Here is a 26,958-nt window from a genome sequence, read left to right as displayed (position 1 = left end):
GTTGTCGTAGTGATGAGACCAAAATGCAGCAGGTATGTGTATGCTCATCTTCACGTTTTAATAAATTCAAAATGAACACAAAAATAACAAAAGAACGAACGATCAACAAAACAGTCTGGTAAGGCACAAGGCTAAACACAGAACAATCTCCCACAAATGACAAACACAAACACACCCTAATATATGGGACTCTCAATCAAAGGCAAATAGACAACACCTGCCTTCAACTGAGAGTCCCAACCCCAATTAACCAAACATAGATGTGCTTTGGCAAAGTGGGTGGGGTTATATCCTGCCTGTTTGGCCCTGTCCGGGGGTATCATCGGATGGGGCCACAGTGTCTTCTGATCCCTCCTGTCTCAGCCTCCAGCATTTATGCTGCAGTAGTTTATGTGTCGGGGGGCTAGGGTCAGTCTGTTACATCTGGAGTATTTCTCTTGTCTTATCCGGTGTCCTGTGTGTATTTAAATATGCTCTCTCTAATTCTCTCTTTCTCTCTTTCTGTCTTTCTCTCGGAGGACCTGAGCCCTAGGACCATGCCTCAGGACTACCTGGTATGATGACTCCTTGCTGTCCCCAGTCCACCTGGCCGTGCTGCTGCTCCAGTTTCAACTGTTCTGCCTGCGGCTATGGAACCCTGACCTGTTCACCGGACGTGCTTGTTGCACCCTCGACAACTACTATGATTATTATTATTTGACCATGCTGGTCATTTATGAACATTTTAACATCTTGACCATGTTCTGTTATAATATCCACCCTGCACAGCCAGAAGAGGACTGGCCACCCCTCATAGCCTGGTTCCTCTCTAGGTTTCTTCCTAGGTTTTTGGCCTTTCTAGGGAGTTTTTCCTAGGGAGTTTTTCCTAGCCACCGTGCTTCTTTCACATGCTTTGCTTGCTGTTTGGGGTTTTAGGCTGGGTTTCTGTACAGCACTTTGAGAATATCAGCTGATGTACGAAGGGCTATATAAAAATAAATTTGATTTGATAGAAACTGACATACTAGACTAAACATAGAATACATGAAAATCAAACAGTGCCCAAAAACCCCGGAATACTTAAATCAAATGCCCCTTCAACAAACACACCACCCCGAACCACATAAAACGAATACCCTCTGCCACGTCCTGACCAAACTACAATGACAATTAACCCTTATACTGGCCAGGACGTGACAGTACCCCCCCCCCCAAAGGTGCTAACCCCGGAAGCACCTCAAGAATAACAAAAACCCCAAACAACAACAAAAAAATCCCCCTAAACTAAAGGGAGGGAAGGGAGGGTGGCTGCCGTCACCGACGGCACTTGTGCTACACCCCCCTTCCCCAACCCACCTATGCAGGTGGTGGTTCAGGCTTCGGCCTATTGTCCTCCAGAGTGCCGACCGACCCGATCAGCCTCGGACCGTAGGCAGACTCCCCCTGCTCCGGATCATGGGCAGACCTCCACCTCTCCACCCTGTATGCAGACTCAGCAATTAAACAGTTAATCTCTTTAAGTTCTGAATTGTCAGGCTTACTCAGTTCAAGGTTGCTGCTAGACTCCCTTGGGTTTTGGTCATCGGCAGACTCTGGGCAGATGGGCCACTCTGGCGGCGCCGGGCAGTCTGGCCACTCTGGCGGCTCCGGGCAGTCTGGCCGGCTCTGGCGGCTCCGGGCAGTCTGGCCGGCTCTGGCGGCTCCGGGCAGTCTGGCCGGCTCTGGCGGCTCCGGGCAGTCTGGCCAGCTCTGGCGGCTCCGGGCAGTCTGGCCGGCCCTGGCGGCTCCGGGCAGTCTGGGCGGCCCTGGCGGCTCCTGACTGGCGGGCGGCCCTGGCGGCTCCTGACTGGCGGGCGGCCCTGGCGGCTCCTGACTGGCGGGCGGCTCTGGCGACTCTTGACTGACGGGCGGCTCTGGCGACTTTTGACTGACGGGCGGCTCTGGCGACTCTTGACTGACGGGCGGCTCTTGACTGACGGGCGGCTCTGGCGACTCTTGACTGACGGGCGGCTCTGGCGACTCTTGACTGACGGGCAGCTCTAGCGACTCTTGACTGACGGGCAGCTCTGGCGACTCTTGACTGACGGGCAGCTCTGGCGACTCTTGACTGACGGGCAGCTCTGGCGTCTCTTGACTGACGGGTAGCTCTGGCGACTCTTGACTGACGGGCAGCCCTGGCGACGTCGGACTGGGATGACGCACTTGAAGCCTGGTGCGTGGTGCTGGTAGTGAATGTACCAGACTGGGAACACGTACCTCCAGGCTAGTGCGGGGAGCGGGAACAGGACGAGTCGGACTGGGCTGACGCACTTCCGGGTCCGCACGAGAGACAGGAACTGGAAACACCGGGCTATGGAGGCGCACAGGCAGTCTTGATCTTACCTCCTGCACAACCCGTCCTGGCTGGATGGAACTAGTAGCCCTGTACGAGCGGGGTGCTTGTACAGGGCGGACTGGGCTGTGCAAGGGCCTGATGGTAGCCGTGCGTAGAGCGGGAGTTGGGTAGCCTGGTCCTCGGAGGCGTACCGGCGACCAGATGCGCTGCGCAGGCATCCTCCTACCAGGCTGGATGCCCACTCTAGCACGGCACCTGCGAGGGGCTGGAATAACGCGCACCGGACTGTGCGTGCGTATGGGTGAGATAATGCGCTCTTCAGCGAAACATGGCGCCCTCCACCTCATACGCTCCTCCATATAACCACGGGTAGCTGGCTTCTGGCTCTTCCTTGGCCTAGCCAAACTACCCGTGTGCCCCCCCAAAAAAATTATTGGGGGTGCCTCTCGTGCTTCAACGCCAGTCGTGTTCCTCGGTAACGTTCCCGGTCCTTACCAGCCTTTCGCCTTTCCTCCCTCTCTCTTACCACCTGTCCCCATGGAAGGCGATCCTTTCCTGCTTGGATCTCCTCCCAAGTGTAGGAGCCTTCTCCTCCCAAGATCTCCTCCCAAGTCCATCTCTCACCATAGTCCAACTCAAATTCCCTCTGCTCCTTCCTCTGCTGCTTGGTCCTGGTTTGGTGGGAGATTCTGTCACAGTTGTCGTAGTGATGAGACCAAAATGCAGCAGGTATGTGTATGCTCATCTTCACGTTTTAATAAATTCAAAATGAACACAAAAATAACAAAAGAACGAACGATCAACAAAACAGTCTGGTAAGGCACAAGGCTAAACACAGAACAATCTCCCACAAATGACAAACACAAACACACCCTAATATATGGGACTCTCAATCAAAGGCAAATAGACAACACCTGCCTTCAACTGAGAGTCCCAACCCCAATTAACCAAACATAGAAACAGACACACTAGACTAAACATAGAATACATGAAAATCAAACAGTGCCCAAAAACCCCGGAATACTTAAATCAAATGCCCCTTCAACAAACACACCACCCCGAACCACATAAAACGAATACCCTCTGCCACGTCCTGACCAAACTACAATGACAATTAACCCTTATACTGCCCAGGACGTGACAAACACATTAAAACCACTGGATGCTATTTACCATTGTGCACTCAGGTTTATCACGGTGATAGTTACAAAACTCATCACTGTATCCTATATCAACATGTGGGTTGGGCCTCTCTATCTGTGAGGCGAGAGCAACATGCTCTCTTGTTTATTTATAAAGCACTTCTTTTAAAACTACCTCCATATATATCATCATTAATTTCCACTAGATATACTAATTTTAAAACCAGATCACAGATGTGGATTACATTAGAGACTCCTGCGGTCTCCACAGAGTTGGGTAGGACTGCCTTTAGTTCCTTTGCACCTTATTTATGGAACAAACTGCAGATCCAACTTAAGTTAGACACTCTGGTGTCCCTTGCCCATTTTAAAAATGTTATGGAGGATCAATATGATGTTGTCTGTGATTGTTTCTGTTGAATTGTGTCTTTGTTTTGTATGTTTGAAATGTTCTTGTCTGTATGCCTAAAACTGTACATGTCAACATGTTTACACAGGGCACAGCCGTAAAAGAGATCCAGGTCTCAGTCTGCTTTCCCTGTTGAAATAAAGATAATACAAAAAACAAAAAAAACATATCTTGCATTACTCATCTCATATGTATATACTGTATTCTATACTATTCTACTGTATCTTAGTCCGCTCCATTCTGACGTCGCTCGTCCATCTGTAAAGAGTCTTATTTCATTCCTACTTAGATTTGTGTGTATTGGGTATATGTTGTGTAATTTGTTAGACATTTAGCTACACCCGAAATAACATCTACTAATCACGTGTATGTGACCAATACAATTTGATTTGATTGCTGCAAAGAAACCACTACTAAAGGACACCAATAAGAAGAAGAGACTTGCTTGGGCCAAGAAACACGAGCAATGGACATTAGACCGGTGGAAATCTGTCCTATGGTCTGATGATTCCATATTTTAGATTTTTGGTTCCAAACATTGTGGCTTTGTTAGACGCAGAGTAGGTGAACGGATGATCTCCGCATGTGTGGTTCCCACCGTGAAGGATGGAGGTGGTGGTGTGATGGTGCTTTGCTGGTGACACTGTCAGTGATTAATTTAGAATTCAAGGCACACTTCTGCATTCTGCAGTAATACGCCATCCCATCTGGCTTGCGCTTAGTGGGCCTATCAGGAGGAGAGTGATGGAGTGCTGCATCAGATGACCTGGCCTACATCAATCACCAGACCTCAACCCAATTGAGATGGTTTGGGATGAGTTGGACTGCAGAGTGAAGGAAAAGTAGCCAACAAGTGCTCAGCATATGTGGGAACTCCTTCAAGACTGTTGGAAAAGCATTCCAGTTGAAGCTTGTTGAGAGAATGCTAATTGTGTGCAAAGCTGTCATCAAGGCAAAGGGTGGTTACTTTGAAGAATCTCAAATATATTGATTTGTTTAACACTTTTTTAGTTACGACATGATTCCATATGTGTTAATTCATAGTTTTGAGCTCCACTATTATTTTACAATGTAGAAAATAGTAACAATAAAGAAAAACCCTTAGTAAGTAAGTAGGTGTGTCCAAAAATTTGACTGGTACTGTAAGTATTCAGACCCTTTTACTCAGTACTTTGTTGAAGCACCTTTGACAACGATTACAGCCTCAAGTCTTCTTGGGTATGACGCTACAAGCTTGGCACACCTGTATTTGTGGAGTTTCTCTCATTCTTCTCTTCGGATCCTCTCAAGCTAATGTCAAGTTGGATGGGAAGCGTCGCTGCACAGCTATTTTCAGGCCTCTCCAGGGATGTTCGATCGGGTTCAAGTCCGGGCTCTGGCCGGGCCTCTCAAGGACATTCATAAACTTGTTCCGCAGACACTCCTGCGTTGAATGGCTGTGTGCTTAGGGTTGTTGTCCTGTTGGAAGGTGAACCTTCACCCCAGTCTGAGGTGTTTTTACTGAGGAGTGGCTTCCATCTGGCTACTCTACCATAAAGGCCTGATTGGTGGAGTGCTGCAGAGATAGTTGTCCTTCCCATTTCCACAGGAGAACTCTGGAGCTCTGTCAGAGTGACCATCAGGTTCTTGGTCACCTCCCTGACCAAGGCCCTTTTCCCTCGATTGCGCAGTTTGGCCGGTGCGTTCAGCTCTAGGAAGAGTCTCGGTGGTTCCAAATATCTTCCATTTAAGAATGATGGAGGCCACTGTGTTCTTGGGGACCTTCAATGCTGCAGACATTTTTTGGTACCCTTCCCCAGAGCTCAATTTCAGGTCTCATAGCAAGGTGTCTGAATACTTATGTAAATAAAGGATGTTTTTTATTTTTAATACATTAGCAAAAAAATGCGAAAAATACGTTTTTGCTTTGTCATTATGGGGTATTGTGTGTATATCGTTGAGAAAAAAATTATTTGATACATTTTAGAATAAGGCTGTAACGAAACAAAATGTGGAAAAAGGGAAGGGGTCTGAATACTTTCCGAATGCACTTTATTTCCGTTAGGGAACGCCTAATCTGTGAAGTGCACTTGTGCAATAACTCAATTCACCCTTGCATTCCTTTTAAACAATGCAGTTTTTAGAAACGAGAAATGGTCAAGTCAATAAAACTTTGTCCACTCTGTTCGTAACGGATTCTAGATTTGGGAACAGAAAACTGTATTGAGATCGGATGTTTCATCGATAAGAAATTGGCAGAATGTCGACCATGTTTCACCTAGCTCCATCTTCTCCCACTTCCCACCACTGGACATAATTGGTGGTGGGAAGAAGTTCTAAACGGATGCTTCAGATTTCTACATCCTGTGAGAGATCTGGCTCCTTGCTCTAACTGTGGTGATATAGTAAGTCAGGAAACAGTCAATTAAATTACACATTCAAACTTACAGTGTAGAGCTCGTTGAGGACCTTCATCAAGTCTTCCTGAAGCTGAAACGTTATCTCCTTACTCTGAAAAAGAGAGAAAGAACGTGTTCAATGCGAGACATCTATCATCTTTGCAGAACAGTCACATATTCATACATTGTCACATGGAACAAACAAGCATACAGAGTTGGGAATATAGTAGGGCACTGAGACCTGCAATGAGGTCATCAAAAAGAGAGAGTTGCCCATAGAGCCATCCGTCTGCATGGCGTGAGAGAGATCTCAAATGAATTAATTAAATCTGCCATCAGACATGAGCCCACAATTAATATTTCTGAGATTCTCCCTACAGGGAAATAACAGTTATTTGATTGATGCAGAGTTAAAGCAGGGGTCTCAAACTGGCAGCGTGCGGACCAGATGCGGAATAGACACCGGCAGGAATGCGGTTCTAATCAACCAGCATTCAGGATTAGACCCACCCGTTGTATAAGATGTGACAAGGCACATGGATATCCCATTCAACTTATGTATTACCTGGGCATTATCACACAGTCTTCCACTCAGTCTCACACAAACCCCATTATCTGGCCCCTAACTCATTGTGGAGGCCTTTCCCAGTAATGGGCCCTGAGAGGGCTGTGAAAACATGATCTATCCCACCACAACTGTGGTTTCCTGTATGGGCATGACGCCGTAACCGATAAGGAAGTGTCTCTGCTGAGGTCACCAACCTCCCTGATCCAGGTGGATCAGCACACATCCTAGTTGCCACAAACACCCATGTTAGAGTGAGCCACTGCAGACACAGTCAACAACACTCCAAAGGAACGTCATGGGTTGGAGTCGGGACTCTCTAGCCTAGCCGCCATATCTGAATAATATGCTTTAGCCAACACCTCTAACGCTCTTGTAGTCATGCCATACATGTTTGGCATGACAACAAACACAGCATACCAGGGGAGTTGGCTAAAGGACCAACAGATCTGCAACTAAGCCATGGTTAGGGTGAAACCCTTAGTTAGAGCATCTATGATTGTTTGAAGGAGGAAGTCAGGGCACAAACAAACACAGGTCCATCACAAAGGGAGCTCTGCTCTACTGTAAGTCCTGCTGACTGACTGGTAGAAGAGGTGGTGTCCAGTCCAGACATGTGGACGTAAACCATAGAGGATTAGCCCTCGTTCTGTGTGTGTGTTTGTGCATGTGTGCGTAATTAAGTAAATCAATCAGTCTCCTCTGGCTGACCCAGTACAGCCCACACCTGTCCTGGCACTGGCCTACACCTACTAAGCCAGTTCTCTCTTTTACTTACATATTACCACACAGACAGGCACCGGACAAATAGACTTAGCCATGTATAAATAGAGCTAAGTCACCTAAGCTGAAGTTAGGGTGCTCTCACACACAGAGAATGAAGAGCAGAATCTATAAGCTGGTTGTGGCACTGAGTTTTGGGCCAGGTAAATTATGGACTGGTGAAATCATTCCTCTTGCCCAAATATGTGAAACAGGCTGCAACAAAAAAAATACACACAATGGTTCACAAGTTTGGGGTCATTTAGAAATTCTTGTTTTTGAAAGAAACGCTAATTTTTTGTCCATTAAAATAACATCAACTTGATAAGAAATACAGTGTAGACATTGTTAATGTTGTAAATGACTATTGAAGCTGGAAACGGCAGACTTTTTATTGAATATCAGGAGTTGCAAAGAAAAAGCTATATCTCAGACTGGCCAATAAAAAGTAAAGATTAAGATGGGCAAAATAACACATACACTGGACAGAGGAACTCTGCCTAGAAGGCAAGCATCCCGGAGTCGCCTCTTCACTGTTGACGTTGAGACTGGAATTTTGAAAAAATTACATTTTTGGGGGAAAAAGCTAACTCGGCTCCTTCATTCATTGAATCAGATGGCTCATTCATCACAAAGCCCACTGATATTGCAAACAACTTTAATGACTTTTTCATTTGCAATATAAGGAAACTTAGGGATAACATGCCAGCAACAAATGCTGACACTACACATCCAAGTATATCGGACCAAATTATGAAAGACAAGAATTGTACTTTTGAATTCCGTAAAGTCAGTGTGGAAGAGGTGATTTTTTATTTATTTTTATCAACAATGACAAGCCACCAGGGTCTGACAATCTAGATGAAAAATTACTGAGGATAATAGCAGACGATATTGCCACTCCTATTTGCCACATCTTCAATTTAAGCCTACTAGAGAGCATGTGCCCTCAGGCCTGGAGGGAAGCTAAAGTCATTCCACTACCCAAGAATAGTAAAGCCCCATTTACTGGCTCAAATAGCCGACCAATCAGCCTGTTACCAACCCTTAGTAAACTTCTGGAAAAAATGGTGTTTGACCAGATACAGTACTATTTCACAGTAAACAAATTGACAACAGAATTTCAGCATGCTTATAGGAAGGACACTCAACAAGCACAGCACTTACACAAATGACTGATGATTGGCTGAGAGAAATTGGTGACAAAATGATTATGGGGGCTGTCTTGTTAGACTTCAGTGCAGCTTTTGACATTATTGATCATAGTCCGCTGCTGGAAAAACATATGTGTTATGGCATTACACCCCCTGCTATAATGTGGATAAAGAGTTACTTGTCTAACAGAACACAGAGGGTGTTCTTTAATGGAAGCCTATCAAATATAATCCAGTTAGAATCAGGAATTCCCCAGGGTAGCTGTTTAGGCCCCTTGCTGTTTAAATTGTTACTAACGACATGCCACTGACTTTGAGTAAAGCCAAAGTTTCTATGTATGCGGATGACTCAACACTTTACACATCAGCTACTACAGCGACTGAAATGACTGCAACACTCAACAAAGAGCTGCAGTTAGTTTCAGAGTGGGTGGCAAGGAATAAGCTAGCCCTAAATATTTCTAAAACTAAAAGCATTGTATTTGGAACAAAACACTCACTAAACCCTAAACCTCAACTAAATCTTGTAATAAATAATGTGGAAATTGAGCAATTTGGGGTGACTAAACTGCTTGGAGTAACACTAGATTGGAAACTGTCATGGTCAAAACATATTGATGCAATAGTAGCTAAGATGGGGAGAAGTCTGTCTATAATAAAGCAATGCTCTGCCTTCTTAACAACACTATGAACAAGGCAGGTCCTACAGGCCCTAGTTTTGTCGCACCTTGACTACTGTTCAGCCGTGTGGTCAAGTGCCACAAAAAAGGACTTTGGAAAATTGCAATTGGCTCAGAACAGGGCAGCACGGCTGGCCCTTGGATGTACACAAAGAGCTAATATTAATAATATGCATGCCAATCTCTCCTGGCTGAAAGTGGAGGAGAGATTGACTTCATCACTACTTTTATTTATGAGAGGTATTGTCACGTTGAATGCACCGAGCTGTCTGTCTAAACTACTGGCACACAGCTCGGACACCCATGCATACCCCACAAGACATGCCACAAGAGGTCTCTTCACAGTCCCCTAGTCCAGAACAGACTATGGGAGGCACACAGTACTAATCTCAGCAAAAAAAGCAACGTCTCTTTTCAGGACCCTGTCTTTCAAAGATAATTCATAAAAATCCAAACTTCACAGATCTTCATTGTAAAAGGTTTAAACAGTGCTTCCCATGCTTATTCAATAAACCTTAAACAATTAATGAACATGCACCTGTGGAACAATCGTTAAAACACTAACAGCTTACAGACGGTAGGCAATTAAGGTCACAGTTATGAAAACTTAGGACACTAAAGAGGCCTTTCTATAGACTCTGAAAAACACCAAAATAAAGATGCCCAGGGTCCCTGCTCATCTGCGTGAACGTGCCTTAGGCATGCTGCAAGGAGACATGAGGACTGCAGATGTGGCCAGGGCAATAAATTGCAATGTCTGTACTGTGAGACGCCTAAGACGGCGCTACACGGAGACAGGACTGACAGCTTATCATCCTCACAGTGGCAGACCACGTGTAACAACACCTGCACAGGATCGGTACATCTGAACATCACACCTGCGGGACAGGTACAGGATGGCAACAACAACTGCCCGAGTTACACCAGGAACGCACAATCCCTCCATCAGTGCTCAGACTGTCCGCAATAGGCTGAGAGAGGCTGGACCGAGGGCTTGTAGGCCTGTTGTAAGACAGGTCCTTACCAGACATTACCGGCAACAACGCCGCCTATGGGCACAAACCCACAGTCCTTGGACCAGACAGGACTTGCAAAAAGTGCTCTTCACTGACGAGTCGCGGTTTTGTCTCACCAGGGATGATGGTCGGATGCATGTTTATCGTCAAAGGAATGAGCGTTACACCGAGGCCTGTACTCTGGAGCGGGATCGATTTGGAGGGTCCATCATGGTCTGGGGCGGTGTGTCACAGCATCATCGGACTGAGCTTGTTGTCATTGCAGGCAATCTCAACGCTGTGCGTTACAGGGAAGACATCCTCCTCCCTCATGTGGTACACTTCCTGCAGGCTCATTCTGACATGACCCTCCAGCATGACAATGCCACCAGCCATACTGCTCGTTCTGTGCGTGATTTCCTGCAAGACAGGAATGTCAGTGTTCTGCCATGGCCAGCGAAGAGCCCGGATCTCAATCCCATTGAGCACATCTGGGACCTGTTGGATTGAAGGGTGAGGGCTAGGGCCATTCCCCCCAGAAATGTCCGGGAACTTGCAGGTGCCTTGGTGGAAGAGTGGGGTAAGATCTCACAGCAAGAACTGGCAAATCTGGTGCAGTTTATGAGGAGGAGATGCACTGCAGTACTTAATGCAGCTGGTGGCCACACCACTGTTACTTTTGATTTTGACCCCCCCCCCCTTTGTTCAGGGACACATTATTCAATTTCTGTTAGTCACATGTCTGTGGAACTTGTTCAGTTTATGTCTCAGTTGTTGAATCTTATGTTCATACAAATATTTACACATGTTAAGTTTGCTGAAAATAAACGCAGTTGACAGTGAGAGGACGTTTCTTTTTTTGCTGACTTCACTTAGAGCCATGACTACATGGAACTCTATTCCACATCAAGTAACTGACGCAAGTAGTAAAATTTGAGTTAAAAGACAGATAAAAAACACCTGATGGAACAGCAGGGACTGTGAAGCAACACAAACATTGGCACACACACACACCAGATAACATACGCACTATACATACACATGGACTTAGTACTGTAGATATGTGGTAGTGGTGGAGTAGGGGCCTGAGGGCACACAGTGTGTTGTGATATCTGTGAATGCATTGTAATGTTTTAAAATTGTATAAACTGCCTTAATTTTGCTGGATCCCAGGAAGAGTAGATGCAACCTTGGCAGGAAGTAATGGGGATCCATAATAAATACAATACAAAACTGGTGTTTTGCAGTACTATTTAATGAAGCTGCCAGTTGAGGAATTGTGAGGCGTCTGTTTCTCAAACTAGACACTCTAATGTACTTGTCCTCTTGCTCAGTTGTGCACCGGGGCCTCCCACTCCTCTTTCTATTCTGGTTAGAGCCAGTTTGCACTGTTCTGTGAAGGGAGTAGTACACAGCATTGTACGAGATCTTCAGTTTCTTGGCAATTTCTCACATGGAATAGCCTTCATTTCTTAGAACAAGAATTGACTGACGAGTTTCAGAAGAAAGGTCTTTGTTTCTGGCCATTTTGAGCCTGTAATCGAACCCACAAATGCTGATGCTCCAGATACTCAACTAGTCTAAAGAAGGCCAGTTTTATTGCTTCTTTAATCTTTAAAATTAACTGTTTCCAGATACAATTGTCATTTACAACATTAACAATGTCTATACTGTGTTTGTGATCAATTTGATGTTATTTTAATGGACAAAAAAAAATGCTTTTCTTTCAAAAACAAGGACATTTCTAAGTGACCCCAAACTTTTGAACGGTAGTGTATATACAGTACCAGTCAAAAGTTTGGACACACCTACTCGATCAAGGGTTTTTCCTTTATTTTCAACATTGTAGAATAATATTGTAGACATCAAAACCTTGAAATAACACATATGGAACCAAACAAGTTTTAAACAAAGCAAAATATATTTTGGATTCTTCAAAGTAGCCACCCTTTGCTTTGATCATAGCTTTGCACCCTCTTGGCATTCTCTCAACCAGTTTTGCCTGGAATGCTTTTCCAACAGTCTTTGAGTTCCCACATATGCTGAGCACTTGTTGGCTGCTTTTCCTTCACTCTGCGGTCCAACTCTGATGCAGCACTCCATCACTCTCCTTCTTGGTCAAATAGTCCTTACACAGCCTGGAGGTGTGATGGGTCATTGTCCTGTTGAAAAACGATGATAGTCCCACTAAGCGCAAACCAGATGGGATGGCGTATCGCTGCAGAATGCTGTGGTAGCCATACTGGTTAAGTGTGCCTTGAATTCTAAATAAAACACTGACAGTGTCACCAGCAAAGCACCCCCACACCATCACACCTCCTCCTCCTCCATGCTTCACTGTGGGAACCACACATGCTGAGATCATCCATTCACCTACTCTGCGTCTCACAAAGACATGACGGTTGGAACCAAAAATCTCAAATTCTAACGCATTAAGGAAAGATATTCCACAAATTCACTTCGAACAAGGCACACCTGTTAATTGAAATGCATTCCAGATGACTACCTCGTGAAGCTGGTTGAGAGAATGCCAAGAGTGTGCAAAGCTGTCATCAAGGCAAATGGTGGCTACTTCAAAGAATCTCAAATACAAAATATATATTGATGTTTTACACACTTTTTTTGGTTACTATATGATTCTATATGTGTTATTTCATAGTTTTGATGTCTTCACTATTATTCTACAATGTAGAAAATAGCATAAATTAAGAAAAACCCTTGAATGAGTAGGTGTGTCCGAACTTTTGACTGGTACTGTATATATATACAATGTTATGATTACCTTTAAAGGTCTTGCCCTCTATTATTTAAAGGGGAATGTCAACTGGGGTTTTTCCAACACGGATAATTTATTAAAGGACTAACACAAATGGGCTTCCCCTTTTAAGTGCACTGTTTATGAGTGATGCTAACCACATCTCAGTGAGACAGGAAGAGACAAGATTCCACTGAGCCCCCCCCAGGGGTGATGGGTTTCATGTTGCCTCCAACATTAATTAGGCCCCAGAGAGGGACTGTACATAGCCCTGGAGTCAATTTCTGGTGGCTGCTCCATATGGCAGAAGAAACACACTGGGACTCTAGTGAGAGGCTACACAAATCATATTGGCTCATATACTATACAGGAATACCTGAAATAGGATAAAGTAATCCTTCTAACCCTCCCCCCCCCACCCTCCCCCCCCAAAAAAAGATATAGATGTACTATTGTAAAGTGGTTGTTCCACTGGATATCATAAGGTTGAATGCACCTATTTGTAAGTCGCTCTGGATAAGAGCGTCTGCTAAATGACGTAAATGTAAATGTAAATGTAGAAGCAGTCATTGGAGTTAGTCTAGTAATGGACCAAGCCGGGCAGTAAATCAGTAAATTGTCAAGCTCTAATCCTAATGAAGTGTTAAAACACTTTACACTGCGCTTGATCAAATGCCAAGACCAATTTAGTGGTACCTGGTGCAGTTTTGTGTTTCCCTCACCCTTCGTCCCTACCTCTGTAGTGAATGAATGGAGGAGTGTGCAATGGAGTAACTTGACAAACTAATACCTTCCTTTCTCCTTCCTCCATACAGATGAGGCTTTCAAGCCTTGGGAGAAATTCACCTTGTAGTTCCACCAGAATGGGACTTCCATAAATAAAAGAGGACTGACTAAGTAAAACAAAAAGCGAGTTGTATGAATAATGAAAAGAGAATACATGTGATAAGACCTGCCCGACCATGAATGGACTGAGTGACAAAACTTGTATTTAGAGGTTTCTCCTTCGAACAAAGACAAATCGAGGTAAGCTGTGACTTTCTTGTCCACAGTTCTATTCATAAATAAACATAGCATGAACACAAGCCAATGGTCAACTCTAAAAGGTCCACCATGCAGAAGCCTGTTAGGATATGTCATTTAAGGTTCTATACCTCATAACATAAAAACGTAGAAAACTTCGGAATTTGAAAATATAAAAACACTAGTCTTTGATGCCAGGATGACAAAACAGCAGCCCTCTTGTGTTAAAAGAAGAGGAGCTGTAGTAACTGTGTTGAAACTGGGGGGCCTCCTCCGGTGTTTGTCTCTCGTTAATGGAGAGATCAAAGACACGGACTTACTGATTAGAGGGCAGGGGTGTCTCTGCTCCCCTGTGACAGACTCCCCCCCCACCAGGAGGATGCCGATTGGTTTGGCCCCTGGCTGCCAAACATCACTATACGAGCCAGAGGGGAGACACAAACACACACATGCACGAAACGCATCCACACAGTCAGAAACACTGAAGACCTAACGGTGTCTGATGACTGCAGGTCGTTGCCTGTTGTGTTCAAGCAGTCGTTGCCTGTTGTGTTCAAGGCCAACCAACAACTATAATTGGTGGAGCAATAAGGAACGATAATCCTTTTTCCCCCTCATGCACTGTGTGTAATGTCTAAATGCAAACGTCTTCATATGAGGGATGCTATGAACTAAATCTCATACATTATATTTCCACTCTTATCAATGCTTCTCAGGTACCAACTAACAGAATGAAGTACAGTTTAGTCTTGATTTAAATATCCAAAAATGTATACCTACAGTATAATTGCTTTGATTGCACTGCAGGAGGGAACACATTGATGAGTTTAGTGGACTATCCTTTTAAACATCAGTAATGTGGGTTGAGTAGGGGGAGAAAGAAACATCTGACAAAACACTGTCTGTCTGTGTGTGTGTTGTTAGTGTGTAGACCAGTCCTCTGTACCAACCAGTTTAAATCACTGAGACGATAATGACTTCTACCATAAATAAAAGACCCCTCTTTTTTAGTTTTGATCTAGCAGACAGATTTAAACACCCCTCTTTTTTAGTTTTGATCTAGCAGACAGATTTAAACACCCCTCTTTTTTAGTTTTGATCTAGCAGACAGATTTAAACACCCCTCTTTTTTAGTTTTGATCTAGCAGACAGATTTAAACACCCCTCTTTTTTAGTTTTGATCTAGCAGACAGATTTAAACACCCCTCTTTTTTAGTTTTGATCTAGCAGACAGATTTAAAGACCCCTCTTTTTTAGTTTTGATCTAGCAGACAGATTTAAACACCCCTCTTTTTTAGTTTTGATCTAGCAGACAGATTTAAACACCCCTCTTTTTTAGTTGTGATCTAGCAGACAGATTTAAAGACCTCTTTTTTAGTTTTGATCTAGCAGACAGATTTAAACACCCCTCTTTTTTAGTTTTGATCTAGCAGACAGATTTAAAGACCTCTTTTTTAGTTTTGATCTAGCAGACAGATTTAAAGACCTCTTTTTTAGTTTTGATCTAGCAGACAGATTTAAAGACCTCTTTTTTAGTTTTGATCTAGCAGACAGATTTAAAGACCCCTCTTTTTTAGTTTTGATCTAGCAGACAGATTTAAAGACCTCTTTTTTAGTTTTGATCTAGCAGACAGATTTAAAGACCTCTTTTTTAGTTTTGATCTAGCAGACAGATTTAAAGACCTCTTTTTTAGTTTTGATCTAGCAGACAGATTTAAAGACCTCTTTTTTAGTTTTGATCTAGCAGACAGATTTAAAGACCTCTTTTTTAGTTTTGATCTAGCAGACAGATTTAAAGACCTCTTTTTTAGTTTTGATCTAGCAGACAGATTTAAAGACCCCTCTTTTTTAGTTTTGATCTAGCAGACAGATTTAAAGACCCCTCAGCGAAAGAGAAAATAAAATAGGAAATATTTGATACAAAGCACCCCATTGAAACAGGCCCTGGTCTGTCATTTTTGGGGCTGTGGTTGGTTCATGTGACTCCTGGTGCATAGGAGAGCTCATAATCTGGTAGGGAGTTGTCCTCTTTGTGGCCGGAGTGAAACAGGCGGCAGCAGCATTAGTAGCAGGGTTTCTGTCATGAGGTCAGACTTCAGATGGGAGGGTTAGGCAGGCCGTTTAGGCTTATGATCAGGGCTGTGTGGGATGAGCAGGGTCCTCTGTACACAACCCAGCAACTGAGCTACCATCAAGATGTCATCAAACACAACTTGAAACATAATAGTCCACTGATACACCCAACCATACATCAAATCCCTGAGAGCAGTCCAGTGTATCTAAGGCTGTAGATTGATAAATGTATCATTAGCAGCAGGGCCCAGTTTTGTCCTGACTATGTGAATGAGCCCAGGATTTATCCAATATAACGAGGTACCGGAGAACTCCATGATCAATTCAAGACAAGTGGTAAGGAACGACTCCTGTCCCTCATCAGTTGCACTTCCTTACGTGAGATCACTGGGATCTCACCTCGTCTGACCTCTAACCTCTCTGTGACAGCATCTAGCCAGGTCAAAGGTCAAAGAGTACAAACTACATTGCAGATCTCACCTTCTTGAGCAGGCGTGTGGAGTCCTCGCTGATCTGCATGAAGCGCATGATGACGTTGTTCAGGTAGATGTCACTGAGGGTGGCGTGGTCCTTGCTCTCCCTCCTCACCTGGTTCAGCAACAGGTACCAGCAGTTAACCGGGGACAGCAGGTTCTGGTCCTTCCTAAAAAGGATTTATAAGATACATTTTGTCAATCAACTGGGTCATATTATTACGTACCAAACAGAAGAAAACCGACCAAAACAGCGAAGGACGACCTGAGCTTGTCCAATAAGAAATGCTAATTTTAGTTTCCCATTGCAAAACGTTTTGCTACAGTGTGCTCTAATGAACATGACCCTCTTTACAGAAAGATTTTCACTTGACTCATGTTCATTCATATAAAACAGAACAGTGACTGTGCACAACTTCATTATCATACACTGATCACTGCATAGACAAACGAGACAGAGACACCGACAAGTAGAGACAGGGAAATGTAGGGATGTGTTCAGGCACCCTAAGAAACAGAGGTGTGTGTGCGCGTGTGTGTCTGTGTGCCCTCTTGCCTGGCTCTCTGAAGGCGGTCTTTGTCATCTGATTTGATTATTAGGATCCCCATGAGCCGACGCCAATGGCGACAGCTAGTCTTAATGGGGTCCGAAACATAACGAAAAAAACATTACAGACAAAAAAACTTTACAATTTACGTACAATACCAGTCAAAGGTTTGGACACACCTACTCATTCCAGGGTTTTGCTTTAGTTTTGACTATTTTCTACATTGTAGAATAATAGTGAAGACATCAAAACTATGAAATAATACATATGGAATCATGTAGTAACCAAAAAAGTGTTAAACAAATCAAAATATTTGAGATTATTCCAAGTAGCCACCCTTTGCCATGACAGCTTGGCACACTCTTGGCATTCTCTTAGCCAGTTTAATGCTTTTCCAACAGTCTTGAAGGAGTTACCACATATGCTGAGCACTTGTTGGCTGCTTTTCCTTCACTCCACGGTCCAACTCATCCCATACGATCTCAATTGGGTTGAGGTCAGAGGATTGTGTAGGCCAGGTCATCTGATGCAGCACTCCATCGCTCTCATTCTTGGTCAAATAGCCCTTACATAGCCTGGAGGTGTGTTGGGTCATTGTCCTGTTGAAAAACAAACCATAGTCCCACTAAGCGGAAACCAGATGTGATGGCGTATTGCTGCAGAATGCTGTGGTAGCCATGCTGGTTAACCTGTTATGGCTAGGGGGCAGTATTTTCACAGCCGGATAAAAAATGTACCCGATTTAATCTGATTATTACTCCTGCCCAGAAACTAGAATATGCATATAATTATTAGCTTTGGATAGAAAACCCTCCAAAGTTTCTAAAACTGTTTGAATGGTGTCTGTGAGTATAACAGAACTCATTTGGCAGGCCAAAACCTGAGAAGATTCCATGCAGGAAGTGCCCTGTCTGACAATTTCTTGCCCTTCTTGATTATCTCTATCCATTACAGAGGATCTCTGCTGTTAAGTGACACTTCCTACGGCTCCCATGGGCTCTCAGAAGGCGGCAAAAAGCTGAATCGTGGCTTTGCAGGCTCTGGTTGAAAAAAAGTAGCGCGTTTGGGTAGTGGCTGGTTACAGTACTGTGAGACTCAGGCGCGTGCCCGCGTCGACCCCATGCTATGTTTTCTTTCATCTGTTTACCTAAACGCAGATTCCCGGTCGGAATATTATCGCTTTTTTATGAGAAAAATGGCATAAAAATTGATTTTAACCTGTTATGGCTAGGGGGCAGTATTTTCACGGCTGGATAAAAAACGTACCCGATTTAATCTGGTTACTACTCCTGCCCAGTAACTAGAATATGCATATAATTATTGGCTTTGGATAGAAAACACTCCAAAGTTTCTAAAACTGTTTGAATGGTGTCTGTGAGTATAACAGAACTCAAATGGCAGGTCAAAACCTGAGAGATTCCTTTACAGGAAGTGGCCTGTCTGACCATTTCTTGAACTTCTTTGCCATCTCTATCTATTACAAAGGATCTCTGCTCTAACGTGACACTTCCTACGTCTTCCATAGGCTCTCAGAGCCCGGGAAAAAACAGAATGTCGTCATCCCAGCCCCAGGCTGAAACACATTATCGCCTTTCTCAAGTGGCCGATCAAGGGACTGTGGGCTTAGGCGTGTGCCCTGGCCGCCCCCGTCTTTGTGATTTTTCCTCTGTTTGCCGAAAAGGAGATTCCCGGTCGGAATATTATCGCTTTTTTACGAGATAAATTGCATAAAAATTGATTTTAAACAGCGGTTGACATGCTTCGAAGGACGGTAATGGAATATTTAGAATTTTTTTGTCACGAATTGCGCCATGCGCACGACCCTGATATACCATTTTGGATAGTTTCTGAAACGCACAAACAAAACGCCGCTATTCGGATATAACGATGGATTATTTGGGACCAAACCAACATTTGTTATTGAAGTAGCAGTCCTGGGAGTGCATTCTGATGAAGACAACAAATGTAATAACATTTTTGTAATAGTAAATCTGATTTTGGTGAAGGCTAAACTTGCCGGGTGTCTAAATAGCTAGCCCGTGATGGCTGGGCTATGTACTTAGAATATTGCAAAATGTGCTTTCACCAAAAAGCTATTTTAAAATCGGACATATCGAGTGCATAGAGGAGTTCTGTATCTATAATTCTTAAAATAATTGTTATGCTTTTTGTGAACGTTTATCGTGAGTAATTTAGTAAATTGTTAGTAAATTCCCCGGAAGTTTGCGGGGGGGTATGCTAGTTCTGAACGTCACATGCTAATGTAAAAAGCTGTTTTTTGATATAAATATGAACTTGATTGAACAAAACATGCATGTATTGTATAACATAATGTCCTAGGTGTGTCATCTGATGAAGATCATCAAAGGTTAGTGCTGCATTTAGCTGTCTTCTGGGTTTTTGTGACATTATATGCTAGCTTGAAAAATGGGTGTCTGATTATTTCTGGCTGGGTACTCTGCTGACATAATCTAATGTTTTGCTTTCGCTGTAAAGCCTTTTTGAAATCGGACAGTGTGGTTAGATAAAGGAGAGTCTTGTCTTTAAAATGCTGTGAAATAGTCATATGTTTGAAAAATTGAAGTTTTCGGATTTTAGAGGAGTTTGTATTTCGCGCCACGCCCATCATTGGATATTGGAGCAGGTGTTCCGCTAGCGGAACGTCTAGATGTAAGAGGTTAAGTGTGCCTTGAATTCTAAATAAATCACAGACAGTGTCACTAGCAAAGCACCCCGACACCATCACACCTCCTCCATGCTTCACGGTGGGAACCACACATGCGGAGATCATCCATTCATCTACTCTGTGTCTCACAAAGACACGGCAGTTGGAACCAAAAATCTCAAATTTGGATTCATCAGACCAAAGGAAAAATGTCCACCGGTCAAATGTCCACTGCTCGTGTTTCTTCGCCCAAGCAAGTCTCTTCTTATTATTGGTGTCCTTTAGTAGTGGTTTCTTTGCAGCAATTTGACCCTGAAGGCCTGAATGATGCAGTCTCCTCTGAACAGTTGATGTTGAGATGTGTCTGTTACTTGAACTCTGTGAAGCATTTTTTTAGGCTGCAACTTCTCAGGCTGGTAACTCTAATGAACTTATCCTCTGCAGCAGAGGTAACTCTGGGTCTTCCTTTCCTGTGGCGGTTCTCATGAGAGCCAGTTTTTGTGACTGCACTTTTTGAAATTTTCCGGATTGACTGACCTGCATGTCTTAAAATAATGATGGACTGTCGTTTCTCTTTGATTATTTGAGCTGTTCTTGCCATAATATGGACTTGGTCTTTTACCAAATAGGCCATCTTCTGTATACCACCCTTACCTTGTCAACACAACTGATTGGCTCAAACGCATTAAGGAGGAAAGAAATTCCACAAATGAACGTTTAACACGGCACACCTGTTAATTGAAATGCATTCCAGGTGACTACCTCATGAAGCTAGTTGAGAGAATGCCAAGAGTGTGCAAAGCTGCCATAAAGGGAAAGGGTGGCTACTGAAGAATCTCAAATATAAAATATATTTTGATTTGTTTAACACTTTTTTGGTTACTACATGATTCCATATGTATTATTTCATAGTTTTGACACCTTCACTATTATTCTACAATGTAGAAAATAGTAAAAATAAAGAAAAACCCTGGAATGAGTAGGTGTCTAAACTTTTGACTGGTACTGTAAACATGTAGTGTGTGTGCGCATCTATCAGTTACACATACACGTCAGTACATATACACAACAAGTAGGTCATATGGGGTGAGGCGTTGTGCCGTGAGGTGTTGCTTTATTTGTTTTTTTAAACCAGGTTTGCTGTTCACTTGTGCTATAGATGGAAGGGTGTTCCATGCACTCACGGCTCTGTATAATACTGTATGTTTTTTATACATTTTTCTGGACCTGGGGACTGTCAAAAGACCCCTGGTGGCATGTCTGGTGGGGTAAGTGTGTGTGTAAGTGCTGTGTGTAAGTTGACTATGCAAACAATTTGGAATTTCCAACAATGTTTCTTATAAAAAGTGACGCATTCAGTCTTTCCTCAACTCATAGCCAAGAGAGACTGGCATGCATAGTATTACTATTAGCTCTCTGATTACAATAAAGAGCAAGCCATGTGGCTCTGTTCTGGGCCAGCTGCAGCTTACCTAGGTCTTTCTTAGCAGCACTTGACCATAATCAAGACAAGATAAAACTGGAGTCTGCAGGACTTGCTTGGTGGAGTGTGTTATCAAAAAAGCAGAGCATCTCTTTATTACAGACAGACCTCTCCCCATCTTCACAACAATTTCATCTGTATGTTTTGACCATGACAGTTTACAATATAAGGTAACACTAGGAATTTAGTCTCCTCAACTTGTTCAACAGCCACACCATTCATAGAACTTACAATGCTCTTAGTTTAAGACATGTTCAGGGCCAGTTTATTACTGGCCACACATTACAAAACAGACTGCAACTCTTTGCTAAGGGTACATACATAGACGCACATGCTTTGTTTAATGCTAGTGGCAGGTCATTGGTAAAAACAGAAAAGAGTAGAGGGCCTAGAGAGCAGCCCTGCGGTACACCACACTTTGCACATTTGAGATTAGAGAAGCTTCCATTAAAGAAAACACTGAGGTCTATTAGATGGATAGCTCTGAATCCACAATATGGCAGAGGTTGAAAAGCCGTAACACATACGTTTTCTCAACAACAGGTTATGGTCAATAATATCAAAGGCTGCACTGAAATTTAACAATACAGCTCCCACAATCTTCTTAACATCAATTTCTTTCAACAAATCATCAGTAATTTGTGTCAGTGCAGTAGATGTTGAGTGCCCTTCTGTATAAGCATGCTGAAAGTCTGTTGTCAATTTGTTTACAGAGAAATAGCATTGTATTTGGTCAAACACATTTTCAACAGTTTACTAAGAGCTGGCAGCAAGCTGATAGAACCAGTAAAGTCTGCTTTACCACCCTTGGGTAGTGGAATGAATCCTCATTAGCTTTCCATCTAAGTTGTCAATGCCAGGAGGTTTGTCATTATTGATCGATACCGATTTTTCCACCTCTCCCACAATAACTTTCCAAAATCCAAACTTACAATGTATTTCTTCCCAAAATTTCATTTAAAGTACTCCAAAAGGTTTTTTGCCAGCATTCTTTATATGATTGATCTTGGCTTCATAATACAGTTTCTTCTTTTTGTTGAGTTTAGTCACAATTTCTCAAGTTGCAGTAACTCAGCCAGTGATATGTGCAGCCAGACGTAGACACTTCTTTTGCCCCATCTCTTTCAACCATACAGTTTTTCCAATTCCTCATCAATCCATGGAGCCTTAACAGTTAACAGTCAGTTTCTTAACAGGTGCATGTTAATCAATAATCAATAATAATAATTTCATAAATTCATAAAATTCAGCGTCTGGATGCTTCTTATTAATCACATCGGACTCCGTCCAGGTCTCATGTGGAGATTCTGTAATTCCGTCCACAACCATGTTGTTCCGCCTTGATTGTCCCTCGAGATCCGATTTCTCAGTCATTGTTATCATGGATTCTCATTCAGAACTGATGTCCTCTCTCAATGACTTACAGATTGCTGCCATCTTGCTGTTCTCCTGTTTAAACTCATCGAGCTGACCCTGGGAGAACTTCAAACTGTTCCTCAGGTCCTGGATCTCTCTGGTCAAGTCGTCCATTACTTTATTAGTTGACTCCACCAGTATTTAGACACAACACTTGAAGCTATTTTCTTGTTGTAACAGCTGCTTGTAGAACAATTTTTGTTCATCTAAAAGATCCTTCACCTGTGATGGAGATCCTTCACCACTGTCCTCAATGGTACTCCCACTGGCTTTGGTCTTTGTTGCGCTGTTACTCCTTGCACATCCAGACAGGGCAGGTCGCAGGGATTGTGGACTACAGGAGAATGGGGGCCAAACACACCCCCATTCACATCGATGGGGCTGTCGTGGAGCGGGTCAAGAGCTTCAAGTTCCCTGGCATTCACATTACCAACAAACTACCATACTCAATACACACAAAGACAGTCGTGAAGAGGGCATGACAAAACCCATTCCCCCTCAGGAGACTAAAAAGATTTAGCATGGGTCCTCATATCCTCAAAAAGTTCTACAGCTACACAATTGAGAGCATTCAGACTGGTTGCATCACTGCTTGGTATAGCAACTGCTCGTCATCTGACTGCAAGGTGCTACAGAGGGTAGTGTGTACGGACCAGTTCATCCCTGAGTTCAAGCTTCTTGCCATCCAGGACCTATATACAAGGTGGTGTCAGAGGAAGGCCCTAAAAATTGTCAAAGACTCCATCCACCCTAATCATAAACCTGTTCTCTCTGCTACCGCATGGGAAGCAGTACCTCAGCACCAAGCCTAGGTCCAAAAGGCTCCTTAACAGCTTCTACCCCCCAAGCCATTAGACTGCTAAACATCAAATGGCTACCTGGACTATTTGCATTGACCACCTTTTTTTACGCTGCCACTACTCGCTGTTTATTATCTTTGCATAGTCACTTCACCCCTACCTACATGTACATATTACCTCGACTAACCTGTACCCCCGCACATTGCTTCGTTACCCCCCATGTATATAGCCTTGTTATTGTTATTTTATTGTGTTACTTTTATTTTTACTTTCACTTTTTTTACTGCCATTGTTGGTTAAGGGCCTGTAAATAAGCATTTCACTGTAAGGTCTACAGCTGTTGTATTAGGCACATGTGACAAATCTAATTTTATTTGAAACAACAACAAACAGCAGGGATCTACACAGCCACAAGCCCGGGACAATCAGCAGTCTCAGCCACAATGGCCAACTGTCGCGTGCTGCGTTCAAGCCCTCAAGAAAACACCGCTGGCTTGATTAGGCAGCTAGCTAGCACCTAGGCTAGCTTCTACGCCAAGCACCTCTCAGACCCGCAGGATCACTGGACAGATAGTAGCGGACCCAGCAACTGATGCCAACCGCATCACAGGATCAAAACTCAAAAGGTAGCTATCTAGTAACCAAACTTTTTCTATAGACTTTCACAACAACAAACTTTCCAAAATAACTAACCGAGCTCTCCCTTGTTCCGCGTTCAACAGGAAGTGCCGTGAAAAGCAAATGTGTGCTTGGAGATCAAGGTCTCAGTTACCTGACAGCTCTGTCCTGTCTGCTCAACACTCATCTAGCGAGATGTTTCAAGACTTCTTAATCTGGATCAGGCCCAAGCCTGGCCAAGGCTTCGACTCTGTCAATCACCGTATTCTTATCGGCAGACTCAATAGCCTTGGTTTCTCAAATGACTGCCTTGCCTGGTTCACCAACTACGCAGACGACACCATTCTGTATACATCTGGCCCTTCTTTGGACACTGTGTTATCTAACCTCCAAACGAGCTTCAATGCCATACAACACTCCTTCCGTGGCCTCCAACTGCTCTTAAATGCTAGTAAAACCAAATGCATGCTTTTCAACCGTTCGCTGCCCGCACCCGCCACCCCGACTAGCATCACTACTCTGGACGGTTCTGACCTAGAATATGTGGACAACTACAAATACCTAGGTGTCTGGTTATACTGTAAACTCTTCTTCCAGACTCATATTAAACATCTACAATCCAAAATCAAATCTAGAATCGGCTTTCTATTTTGCAACAAAGCCTCCTTCACTCACGCCGCCAAACTTACCCTAGTAAAACTGACTATCCTACTGATCCTCGACTTCGGCGATGTCATCTACAAAATAGCTTCCAATACTCTGCTCAGCAAACTGGATGCAGTCTATCACAGTGCCATCCGTTTTGTTACCAAAGCCCCTTATACCACCCACCAATGCGACCTGTATACTCTCGTCGGCTGGCCCTCGCTACATATTCATCGCCAGACCCACTGGCTCCAGGTCATCTATAAGTCTACGCTAGGTAAAGCTCCGCCTTATCTCAGCTCACTGGTCATGATAACAACACCCACCCGTAGCACGCGCTCCAGCAGGTATATCTCACTGGTCATCCCCAAAGCCAACACCTCCTTTGGCTGCCTTTCCTTCCAGTTCTCTGCTGCCAGTGACTGGAATGAATTGCAAAAATCGCTGAAGCTGGAGACTTATGTTTCTCTCACTAACTTTAAACATCAGCTATCTGAGCAGCTAACCGATCGCTGCAGCTGTACATAGTCCATCTGTAAATAGCCCACCCAATCTACCTACCTCAACCCCATATTGATTTTATTTACTTTTCTGCTCTTTTGCACACCAGTATCACTACTTGCACATCATCATCTGCTCATCTATCACTCCAGTGTTAATCTGCTAAATTGTAATTACTTCGCTACTATGGCCTATTTATTGCCTTACCTCCTGACCCCATTTGCACACACTGTATATAGACTTTCTTTTTTTCTATTGTGTTATTGACTGTACGCTTGTTTATTCCATGTGTAACTCTGTGTTGTTGTATGTGTCGAACTGCTTTGCTTTATCTTGGCCAGGTCGCAGTTGTAAATGAGAACTTGTTCTCAACTAGCTTACCTGGTTAAATAAAGGTGAAATAAAATAAAATAAAATCACAAAAAAGTATTAGCTGGTAAGTATTAGCTTCCACAGCCCTCCCCAGGTGATGAGTGCCCTATATAATAGTGTCATGACGTTGGCCTCTTTGAGTACAGGGAGGACAGTTGACCCCCTCCCCCCCTTTGCACCATCCCCCAACCCACCTTCCCCCACCCAGTCCCTGTGTGAAGGAGTGGTAACATTCCAGGAGAATCTCTTGCCACATGGCCCATAGAGAGACACAGGAAATTCTTCCAACTCACAGAATTGGGGAGCCAAGCGACATTTGTGTTCTGGAGAAGGTATGAAAGATTGGTGAAGAATCCAGCTACGAACTGGTCCGCTTGGTACAATTTTGTGATACTCAGAAGAGACAATATAGCCATATTACCATAAAACTGTTTATATAATAGCCTCAGCGATGAGACTTGCATCCACATGGTTGTATAGAATGTATTAATAAGTATAAAGCTATTTGTAATACATTGAGATGCTATGTACTGATGTTAATGTGATAGAATTATATTTCTGTACCAAGCTTAACTCAGTCATCGGCACGCCCCCAGGGACACAGACAGGACCAGGCGTCATGTGACATGTTCACTATAAAACTATACTCTGATCTACTTTCTTCAGACCCGGCCTCCACTCCATTGCGAGTTGGCCAATAGGTTTGACCATCCAAGTACTCTACTGAAAGTGAACTATACCACGTGGTTAACTTTTAGACTATTGATACTGACAGAATAAGAACAAGTCTTTGATATTAATTATTAGTCTGCAGCTAAGTAAATTATATAATTGAACGCGAAGACCAACGAAACATCCATTCTATGACGACATTAATGAATGTCGCTTTGAAAGATCCATTCTAACCGAGAGAGAGAGAGAGAGAGAGAGAGAGAGAGAGAGAGAGAGAGAGAGAGAGAGAGAGAGAGAGAGAGAACTCTCCAACAGAACGACGCTCCAACAAGGATCCCGACGACACACTGAGCGTAAATATATATTGATTGCAATTGTTCTCAAATGACTGAGCGTTCATGTGCAAAGGATTAGCATGTCAATTGTTAATATTAATGAACTGTAAGGTCTTCTCAACTGCCCTTTATGACCCATTGTTCAACAAGACACCAGCCATGCCTGTTAGCCACTAGGGC

At 43.5% G+C, this 26,958-nt stretch overlaps 1 protein-coding gene across 4 annotated transcripts in view; it reads right to left on the bottom strand.

Moving 5' to 3' along the window:
* The window catches only part of LOC106561395 (SLIT-ROBO Rho GTPase-activating protein 1), a 188,674-nt gene that overhangs the window by 83,387 nt on the left and 78,329 nt on the right, over positions 1 to 26,958 (bottom strand). For all 4 annotated transcript variants that reach the window (XR_006757068.1, XM_045688309.1, XM_045688311.1 and 1 more), the window contains exons 3-4: positions 16,731 to 16,893; positions 6,293 to 6,355 (exon numbers count right to left, since the gene is read on the bottom strand). Coding sequence is in view for 3 of the 4 variants with exons in the window: in XM_045688309.1 (XP_045544265.1) it covers positions 6,293 to 6,355; positions 16,731 to 16,893 (226 nt within the window). In the remaining variant the exon portion in view is untranslated. The remainder of the gene's footprint in view (positions 1 to 6,292; positions 6,356 to 16,730; positions 16,894 to 26,958) is intronic.

Source organism: Salmo salar, chromosome ssa10, assembly GCF_905237065.1.
Source record: "Salmo salar chromosome ssa10, Ssal_v3.1, whole genome shotgun sequence".
Lineage (NCBI taxonomy): Eukaryota > Metazoa > Chordata > Actinopteri > Salmoniformes > Salmonidae > Salmo > Salmo salar.
Note: the sequence above shows the minus strand (reverse complement) of the source record. Positions and strands in the feature narration are given on the sequence as shown.